This window comes from Lepisma saccharinum, chromosome 18 (assembly GCF_977018435.1).
Source record: "Lepisma saccharinum chromosome 18, izLepSacc3.1, whole genome shotgun sequence".
In the NCBI taxonomy this organism is placed as follows: Eukaryota; Metazoa; Arthropoda; class Insecta; order Zygentoma; family Lepismatidae; genus Lepisma; species Lepisma saccharinum.
This window is the reverse complement of record NC_139246.1, coordinates 11,934,692-11,945,996: the sequence shown is the minus strand read 5'-3', so window position 1 is coordinate 11,945,996 and position 11,305 is coordinate 11,934,692. Positions and strand designations below refer to the sequence as shown.

General features: G+C 35.7%; 1 protein-coding gene across 1 annotated transcript; it reads right to left on the bottom strand.

Annotated features, from left to right (window-relative positions):
* Positions 1–348: 348 nt before the first annotated feature.
* Positions 349–10,494, bottom strand: LOC146001852 (phospholipase A2-like). The gene is made up of 5 exons (XM_083139551.1): positions 10,397–10,494; positions 7,708–8,105; positions 3,736–3,895; positions 1,967–2,116; positions 349–462 (listed from the first exon to the last, which is right to left on the bottom strand). Exons 1-5 carry the CDS (start codon positions 10,405–10,407, stop codon positions 375–377), a joined length of 807 nt encoding a protein of 268 aa, XP_082995677.1. The 5' UTR covers positions 10,408–10,494; the 3' UTR covers positions 349–374.
* Positions 10,495–11,305: the final 811 nt, after the last annotated feature.

Sequence of the window (11,305 nt, the reverse complement as noted above, 5' to 3'; positions counted from 1 at the left end):
AGGCGTCACAGGCATAAACGAAGGAGTTGTCCCTTCACTTCAAAAGAACACCGGCCAATGGAGCTATGAAACTGTGTTTATCTTCGTTCGTAAGGGAGCCTCGTAAACCTAAGCTGCCACAGGCAAGGTTATCCCCTGTGCTCACTTTTATCCATATTAATACGAGAAATATAAGTTCATAAGTTGTTAAGCAAAATTAACTCTCTTTCAATTTTTAATCACTGCAATCAAGACATCTGTTCAGTCACAACCAAAATCTTTCCGAGCTAATAAATAATATACTAGTCCGATTTAATGCATAATTTTGTGTTTTTTTGTAATTTCAAGCGAAATAACCAGTGCGTCAGCTACATAATGTTTTTATTCACAATTTGTTACAAGAATAATGCATTGTCAAACCACTGGTATTGCCTTTTTCCGCTCGCATCTAGATCGTATTTGATGCACCTTTGACCCATCTTCCTGTAAAATAATATTCTTTGTCAATCTTTACAACAGTAGGAATCCTGCAATCATATAACATCAAGTTTGAAATATTTAGTATCGAGAACCTTCTTATACTTCTACTTTGTCTTAAATGTAAATGCTTATATTGCTTAAATTTTCCCCTCTTTCTGTGTGAGAGAGAGTGTGGGTGTGTGTGTGTGAGAGAGAATGTGTGGGTGTGTGTGTGTGAGAGAGAGAGTGTTGGTGTTTGTGTGTGTATGGCTTCTTTGCTTCTTTTTTATTCATTATTACAGGATCTTTCTCTCTCTTTCCTACTGTTTCGCTTTTTTTATCTCCCTTCCTTATATTTGTTTCACTTTATTTATCTTCTTTTCGTTTTATTTTTCTCCCTTCCCCCTTCCTGTTTCACTTCTTTATTTTCTTCATTTCCTTTTCTTAGATCTTCCTTCCCTCTCTCTGTTTCACTTTATTTTCTTCTTTTATTTTTCTTTATCTCCCTTCCCTCTCTCTGTTTCACTTTATTTCCTTCTTTTCGTTTTCTTTATCTCCCCTCTCTCTGTTTCACTTCTTTATTTTCTTCTTTTCATTTTCTTTATGTCCCTTCCCTCTCTTTGTTTCACTTTATTTTCTTCTTTCCCATTTATTTAAATCCCTTCCCTCTCTCTGTTTCACTTCTTTCTTTTCTTTTCTTTTTCTTTATCTTCCTTCCCTCTCTCTGTTTCACTTCTTCATTTCTCTTCTTTTACTGCTCTATCTTTCTGTCTTGCTTTTTATTTTCATTTCCTTTTTTTCTCTCTGTCTCGCTTCTATTGTCTTATCTACTTTTTCTTTATTTATTTATTTTTGTCTCGATTCTATATTTATCTCTGTCTCTCTGTCTCTCTCTCATGTTTCTTTATTTTCTTCCTTCCCTCTATCTCTACTCTCTCTGTCTTTTCACTTCTTTAATTCCCTTTTTTATTTTATCTCTCTCTCTCTCTCTCTCTCTCTCTTTCTGTGTATATTTTATCTGTTTCCTTCTCTTGCTTCTTTATATTTCTTTCACACATACTTCGTTATCTCTCTTCTCTCTCGCTTCTCCCTTTCTCTTAGCCTAGCTCCTTTCATACCTCCTTCCTTACATTAGTCTCTATCGTTTCTTAGAAGTCATTTCTTATTTTTCCATTAAAACATTTCCCTCTTCTGACATGTGGACATCATAGTTTTTGACATAAACGTGTCGCTTTTCCGCCATTATAGCTGGCGTTTAATATGTAGGAAAATAAATCCCAATCTCATATGAACAAGCTTACCACATCTCTCCTACAAATATATACCTGTGTCCGGCTAAGACCCCTCGCTTTCCCACTCATTTCTTCTGACATCGTCACTGTAACTATAAAAAAAGGTAAATATCCATGCTTGATAAATACTTCCTATATCTTCCGGCAGCTGAAATCGATATTTATTGAGACAAGTTACCGTCTCACTTTAACAGACAACGATTATTAGGCCGATTGTGTCGTAACATAAAGCTTACCCCTTCTGTTTGCATCCCTTGATAGGCAAGTCCAGCTTGAAGCACGCTTGCTGAATGGTGTTGAAGTATCCGAAACCCAAGTTTGTGGATATTGGAGAGTTGGCGGTTTTCAGGCACTTCAAGAACTGATCCTCACAGTGACAGGAAAGCCTGGGTGAAATTGTACGAGAGAATACAATGAATTAAGTTTTTCTTAACGCATGAGACTTAATACGTCCATTTCTAGAACCGTGAAAAGCTCCCCTGACAATGGCACCTTATACGCGCTACTCACCTTAAAATTACGTTTTAATGTCGATTAATAATTTAATTGGTATACGAATTGTAAACAAACTTCCTTATGTTGATTTTCAGTGGTTTCTTCATAATTAGGATCCGGTGATTACGAATATGCGATCAAGATATGCAATTTATGTTTTATTAAACATTAATTTGAAAGAACATGTTTCAAAAAATGGTAATTTCTTTAATCTTTTTGTAAGCCTATCTACTAAACGTGCTACAGGGGTTGTGAATATGGAACAAATACAATTCTAATGAAACAACTGAATATTACTAATTACGTGATTTACATCAAAATACACAGACTCAATGCATCAGTATGAAATGATACAAAAACTCAATATGCTTACCAAGGCAGAAATTTATTTTATTATAAAACATAAACTAAACGTAACGTTCTCCAGACTCTGCACCAAGTACAAATGTAACAAGGTACAAGAAAAGGACGATATATATACACAAACATTACTCCCCTCCAGACTATTAGAAAGTTGCTCTGGAACATTCTAGCACGTGGCTTTCCCTTGTCAACTGTACTTTCACCTAAATGGCTAAACATATTTACTTCCATCTAGAATGTGGTTGGACTCTTTATCTCACGCTATTTTTCCTTCATTCTTCTTCCTTCTTCTCTCCTCTTTCTCTCTTGTCCTTTCCACACCTTCTTCCATTCTTGGTTTATCTTTGTTTGTTGAACTGGAGTGGGGGACTGAAGATAAACAAAATATGGAAGAAGGTTTTAGAAAGAGTGGAAAGGACAAGAGAGAAAGAGGAGAGAAGAAGAAGAATGAAGGAAAATAGCGTGAGATAAAGAGTCCAACCACATTCTAGATGGAAGAAAATTATGTTTAGCCATTTAGGTGAAAGTACTGTTGACAAGGGAAAGCCACCTGCTAGAATGTTCCAGAACAACTTTCTAATAGTCGGGAGGGGAGTAATGTTTGTGTATATATATCGTCCTGTTTTCTACCTTATTGTATTTGTACTTGGTGCAGAGTCTGAAGAAGACCTTGATAGAAGGTTGAGACGTTACGTTTAGTTTATGTTTTATAATAAAATAAATTACTGCCTTGGTCAGCATATTGAGTTTTTCATATCGTGGAAACAAGGCTTAACGGTGTTAGAAATGATACACTACGATGACACATGAAAACAAATTAACTCTCAGTTATTCAACCCTTTCGTTTGCTTTTCATACTATTGAAGCGATTTCTGGCACGATACACAATACAAAACAATGAAAAACAGTATAACTGTAACTGTATAAATACCCAAGTCTATGGGAAGCAAGAGTATTGAGATATCTTCCTAAATATTAACACTACGACAAAAACGGTGGCTAATTCGTGTTCAACGTATTACAATCTATAAGAATTCATCAAAAAACAATAAGCAAAATCTCGTTATTAAATAACTTGATTCCTCGGCTTCTTCTTATTCAATTAGAACCCTGTAGATGGATATTTAATGTTAATACAATGACTTACCTTGTAAAGGGTGTTTTGTTGTTCAGCCCATATTTCTCCTCCCCTGCCACCATGGTGTCATTGCACTTGTCATGGGCTCTGCAGCAAGCATCGGTCAGAGAGAAGAGACCAATGTCGTTATGATGTTTGGCTGTGTCCCCTGGACCACACCATTTTGTACCTAGAGAATATGAAAGAGTACATTGAGTTATGTTGTTGAACTGCCTGTTCGTCAATACTAGTTTAGAAATCATTATTTGGTTATTGTATATGGGGTGATGTCTCAAGATAATTTCCTTCGTGAAGGCTCAATGGTGAACGAAATACTTTCACTGGAAATGGTTGCTTAAATTCTCCCTTTCCCCTCTCTTAATCCCATCTCCTTGTTCTATCTTCCTTTCTGGGTCGGGAACCCTATTCTACACCTTCGAATTTTCATTTTTTTTTTCATTATGAAGATTATGTGATCCTAATTGTGAATAAAAAAATTGGAGCGCGGAAAGAAGTATTTACGACTGTATAGCCGTTTAAAGTTGAGGTTTTGTCGTTTGAAATTGTCGAGTACAAATTTCCCACCGATTCCGGGCTCCGCCCCTGGGGTAATTGACTTACCGCTCCCTACCGCTACCGCGGCCCCGCCTTTATCTATAGAGTCCCTTTTAAAGGCATGTTAGAAATTGGCCGGAGTCACCTGCCCTCAACACTATTTCTCCGCATTGACACATGAAGATACGAAAAATGAAGGCTAAAATTAAACCTACGAGGTAACTTACCTCTTTTTACCAAGGCCAGGTATTGAATTGCGGGTCGAAGTTAAATTTGTAATTCCAAAAATGAAGTAACTCCTACGTTGAAAGTACTTGTTGTCCTTTTTCACAGAATACCACCCTCCACTCCCTTCCCATCATAGAAATAAGAAGTCGCAAATTATCCCATCACACAAGTAATTTAGAAAAAAACAACCCTCCCCTTTACGGCCTGCAGTTGCCAAACAGAAATAATTGATTCCAATTTCTGAAGTCGCATAAATGAAATCCAATGTCTGAAATGTCCAATCCGCCAATATATCACACAAATAACATATCGCAATCGCAAATGTTCCCATTGCACAAGTCAATCATAAGAAGAAAAAGAAAAAAATCAGACGTGCGCCTGTGACATGAGTCCATGATCCGAAATCTTCAGACTTGCGCCTGTGACATGAATTCATCATCCGCCATCATAGAAGTTCTGAAAAACATTTTTGACGTTACGCAAGTAATTTTAATTTTATAAAAAACATAAGTTTCGTAGCACGTAGATCTAAAAAATTAACTTACGCGCTATTTGCAAACACTGTTTGTTATGAGGAACTAAATATTTTCACGAAAATATTTGAAATGTGCTGAAATCGAGGGTGTAGAAAGGAGTGCCGGAGTCTCATTTCTTCCTTCCATTATTTTCTAACTTTTCAGCTCTGACTCAGTTTCATTATGTTATCTTTCTTTCATCTTCTGCTTATTTCTCTCGCTCTTTCTCTCTCCCTCACGTCTCCTCCTACCATGTCTCTCTCTCTCCCCCACAAACTTATCTTTCTTTCTTGCTTTCTATTTTTATATATATTTCTTTCTTCCGCTGTTTTCTCTCCCTCTTTATCTGTCTCCTACCATCTCTCTCTCTCTGTTATATACCATAACATGCATTACTATGTAACGACCGCCATGTTAGGCAGATTTCAGTTGTATATTGGCATTTATCTTATTCGTATACTTTCAAGTTAAGAACTTGGATTAAATTGTTTATACTTAATTGTTTTTATAATTCATGTATATATTCACGATTTATCTTATGTTATAATATTATTCGCGTATTTTTGCAACATTTATTCAGAATTCATAGGCTAATAATTATCCCAAATAATATATGCAACGTTTTCATTATTTAAGCACAAGTTAAATACATCTCTCCTTAATATCTATTTTTGTTCAACAATGTACAAGATTGAAGTAATTTATCTTCGTTATAAACTAAATCTTTATTTAATCATTTTTTTATGTACAAGGGCAAATATGATTTATTTGATAAAATCAGTTTAGTTATTTGTATATAGTTTAATATTGTAATATTATAGCAAAGTATTTCTCCCTCGTTTTCAATAAAATATCGTATTCCTATTGCCTGTTTATGTTAGGAGTGGGGGAAACACGCTTCGTGTTCTTAGCGATGTAAAAACTTCCACGTTGGCATTTTTAATTGTTGCCAAACTGAACTTTACCTTACTATCGCTAATTAACATTGATCTGTTATATAAATTATCAGTTTTTCTTGTGTTATTTTATGTTATGAGTTTGTATTGTAAGTTAGAACAATCTGTTATGCTGCGCCTCGCGCTTGAGGTAGGAGTTGAGGTCTTGCTATTAACTGTGAAGGCGGTCCACGGAATCTCGTGTTAAATAAGTTGCTTATCACTGCCTGCGAGCGTGCATGACCCAACAAAATATAACTTTTAACTTGTGCGAATCAGTATGTACGCGCGCGATTCGTAATTAAAGATTTTGGACATTTTAATTATAATGTATTTGGAATTTTATTTACTGTCACGTGTCGCAATTCGGTGGTTACCTTCCTGGAGGAAGGGCGGATCGTCTTAATCCCGATCCCTGGGTGAGAACTGGTGCTCCCAACTGACCAGCCGGAGCAAGGAGCGGTGTGTTGCAAATTCGGATCTCCATACCCTGGAGTTACGAGTGGTGGCACGTTGCGTTGCATTTTGTTGTGCCGCAACGTGGGGCGTAGCATTGCGACTATGTATGGTGAACTGGCAGCTATGGCCAATGTAATAGTCTGTGCATAGCAACTATTATGCATCTTGTTATGTGTAACTTTATGGATGGTCTTGTGTGTGTTAGAATGTAATCAACCTTGTTATAAGTTTAAATATACTTTTTTTATGAAGATTAAGACATAACACTCTCTCTCTCTCTCTCTCTCTCTCTCTCTCTCTCTCTCTCTCTTTCTTCTCTTTTATTTTCTTTCCGTCTATATACCCATTTCCCTCTTCCTCACTCTTTTTCTTGTTTTGCATCGACATGACGAAGCAAGAATTCCCAGAAAGATTAGTTTCAAAATCTATCGCCAGATGCCACGTCAGATACCTGGATCGCAATTTTATTCCGTATGAAAGTATTTACAAACACAATAATGATGAAACGATAGGCTAATTGAAGTGTAGTCTTTTGGGTAACAGTTCGTTATATCGGAGACACATTTCTTCATTTTTATTGAAGAAACTACTTACGGAAATGAGTTTCTTCATGCTTTCCAACGTTCGTCGAGGTATTTTCTTTCATCGTATTTTTCAAGAGAACTATCTCACCGACGCACAATTGCCATTGCTTTCGCTACTTGAATTGCATGCTGCGTACGTTTGATGACGCAAGCCCCTGTCAGTGTTTCCAACCCCTTTTTTCACTATGCTTGCCTAACCCAACCAAAACTAACCTAACCTTATCGGAAATGGTTCGTGGGGCTATCCGTGAATGGTTCGTGGGGCTATCCGTGAATGGTTCGTGGGGCTACCCGTGCAAAATGTAAAATTTTCACACGTGACGAACACGATAGTAGGTATTTTTCGGTGAAGGAGGTTAGAAACACTGCATACCCACAACGTGAGTCAAAATGTGCCCGCCATATTGTGTGTTACAGAACCGAAGAAAGGAATCAAATCACTCTGTATGTAAAAAATTGTGTTTGTTTTCGTGTAAAAAGCATAATGGTACCTTGAACTATGTTCCGCAATACACAATTGATAAGCACGAACCATGCGAAACATAAAATATCCGATTTTAATGTGTCTCCGATATAACGAACTGTTGCCGGTTTTTTAATTAATTTAAAATATAATGCCTTTTCTACCTTATATTACAATTGTAGTTATATAATCTAAGAGAAAGATATGTATAATACTTGCTTTGGCCATTGTTTTAAGAACGAACAACCCAATCAGATTCTTACCAGGAAGTATCATCTTTATTTTACTCATCAGCTCATCAAGGTATCCGCCCCTGCTTCTCCTTGAGACGCCTTGCAACATATCAAACTTCGGACCATAAATCTGTTTGATGATTGAAGGAGTCAACTTGATGTTCTTCTCGATGGCAGGCGGTGTGACGTAGTCCTCGTACTCGTATTCGCCAGATTGGTGTGAAATTAGTCCTTGGTAATCTGCAAACTGATTAGGAGCTGAATACATGCCGTTTTCATGGCTATCTTCCTCGCTCATTTCATTGTTGATGTGACTGTTGAAGTCCAAGTAATATCCAAGATTGTCATAGTCTTGCATTTGGTATGCGAAGCCAAGTGCCAGAGATATGGACAGAAGGGCAACTTTAGTTAGCTGAGCCGATAAGTTTCTATAAGGAGATGATTAGTTAATAAATTACATTGGATCCTATAGTGCTAAATCTGCGGAAATAACATTGAAATTAGTGCGAAAGTGTTTATATACCTGCTACAAAGGTGCACAGTGAAAAAAGCTGTAACTGAGACGCAGAAAACAACAATAAGTAAAGAGTGGGTGGAGTTTTCTCTGTGACGTTAGCTCCAGCATGCGTACTGGTACTGTTTTGAGATTCTGCACATGCGCATAAAAGAGACAAGCTGGTAAGAGGGAGGAGCCTGTCTACTACGTCAGTACAAGTTGCGCACAGATATGCGCAGCGACTTCCTGTACATATACACAAGAAGAAAATACTATCAGAAGCAATTTTATACCTGCTATACCAACTTGCTAAATTGTCTGATTTCATTCTATTGAAAATCAACAAAAAAGTAAAAAATATCTTGAGTATACAATTTAGCTATGTTAGTAATCATCAAACCGTAAAAAGTACAATTTTTAGGTCACTATTATCTGCACGTTCCTGCTTATAATAGGACATAAAGAGTTACAGGGAACTAAAACAAATTATACATTTCTGCAATACATAATGTCATTATTAATCCTTTGCTTCTATATTCAAATTAACTTTATATATCTATCAGTTCACATTGCAGAAAGTATAATAGGTGGAAAGATGTATGGTTATGCGCACAGAATGTTGTAATCTGCAAGAAATCGATGTCAAATGATTAATTGGTAGGAAACGTAACAGTTACGAATACCGGTGGTGTGTCTATCAAAGGTCTCCAAAAGAATTATGAATGTTTAATATTTCAATACAATATCTAATGCGATATTACTTGAAACGGCGTGCAGACAGATAATACAATAAAGTCGGTAGTATTTCGTGTTCAGTTAGACTAATTGGAACCGGATCTGCTGATTCGAACCACCGTGATATTCGAACCACCTTGCAGTGTGATTCCACCGGGAATCTGATCCGGGACTCCTTGATTACAAATCGACAGAATTACCACTGCGCCACCGGGGAACTTAAAATCGATATAATGAATCAAATTTGCAGAAAGGTTGTATGTTTAGTTCATATACAATAAAAGTAAAAAAAAAAAAATTAAGATGATCTCTGTGCCAAAAACTACATAAATATTAACCTTGTTTCGTATATTAGAATACAATTTCCTTAATTTTGTTTTTTCTTTTACATATTGAAGGGCTCTGGTGTAAAACATGGTAAGTGACATTTTGGTCATTTCTGAGTTCATTAAGAAAAAAATATTATTAGAAGCTATACTGCAAACAAATTATAACACCATTAAGCCTTGTTTCCATGATATGAAAAACTCAATATGCTGACCAAGGCAGAAATTTATTTTATTATAAAACATAAACTAAACGTAACGTTTCAACCTTCTAGCAAGGTCTTCTTCAGACTCTGCACCAAGTACAAATGTAACAAGGTACAAAACAGGACGATATATATACACAAACATTACTCCCCTCCAGACTATTAGAAAGTTGTTCTGGAACATTCTAGCAGGTGGCTTTCCCTTGTCAACTGTACTTTCACCTGAAAGTGAATGTGGTTGGACTCTTTTTCTCACGCTCTTTTTCCTTCATTCTTCTTCCTTCTCCTCTCCTCTTTCTCTCTTGCCCTTACCACTCTTTCTAACACCTTCTTCCATTCTTTGTTTATCTTCAGTCCCCCATTCCAGTTCATTGTGTCTTCTTCACCTTTCTTCTCTATTTCCTTGGCCTCCTTCCATTTTCTCACTAGTATTCTCTTCTCCCTTCCTAACTGCTTAGCCTCAACCCACTCTATGTCATGTACTGTTTCTCTCGTGTGTTTAAATATCGCATTTCTCTCTCTCTTAGAGAGAAAACAAATTGTTTTCGTGTTGTGTTCCCCAATTTCAGAAAGCTTCACTGAGTCCAATGCAAATTGTATGACATGGCAATTTCACTCAAAAATTGAAGGATGGCATATTTTACTTCGTAACTCAAAGTGATTAAAATGTCACTTACCATGATTTACAACCGAGCCCTTCAATTTTTACCATGACATAATAGCACAGACAGCATTACACATCGCTTTCATTTATATGTAGATAGTACATTCAAGAACACTTTTCTGTAGAAAGTAAATTGATAACAATGGAAGTTATTTGAAGCAGGTACAAATACATCCAAATAATATACTTAGTACATGCTATCTCCGATTAACTTCGCTTGAAATTTGAAACCAAACAAGAAAAATAAGTAAGTCACATCGAAAACATCCCATAAGAAGGTTCGTACACTAACCTCAACAACATTTTACAATGTATGGTTGGAAATAATACAAACCGTACTGAGTTTACTAACAAATAAAAACAAACAACTACCCAGCTTCGTGAGTATTTTAAAACACATCACCACATTAACTTTCCAGATAATAGAACCTCAAACAATATCAAATATGTTTTTACTATTGTAGTTTTATTAGCTGTAAAGATTATAGTACAGGTACTTAAAAAATAATTAACAAATTATATATGAGTTACGGATAGTAAATAACACATTATTTTTTTTTACGCTATATCCTACTCATTTGTAATTATATTTATTTATTATGAATTAATTCTTAAATAACGCTATTACAACAATTGTAATACTTTCTTATGTTTTGTAGTAGCAGTGTAGAGGCTGATTTTATAGACAGAATGATAATATTAAAAAGATACATGTATCTTGTATATGGACGTTGCCACAGGGGGAAAAGGGAGACTTCCCCCGGAAACTGACCGTTAATTTATAATTTTTAAAAAAAGCAAATATATATGTATATATACCTATATATTATTTTGATAGTCAATAACGTAAATAAATATATGTTAGTTAGATTTAACTTCGGCATGTAAGTTACGATCAAAATGAAACAAAAACTCTTATCTTGTGAAAAATTACTATTATCTTGCCAGTTCCCTGAAGGCCTGTAGCTGAATAAATTGTGGAGTGGAAACACATAATCATTGAATCAGTTAAAAACATCCATGCCATAAAAAAAGAAAAAGATCGTAAATACACTAGTGTTGATTTACTGTACATACTTCGAATATATTAATGGTGAAAATCAACGATTGCAAATATGAAGCAAATATTCTAAAACATACACATGTAAACAAACGTTTGTATATGCTTATTGAACCATAAGTTGTTAAGACAATAATAATA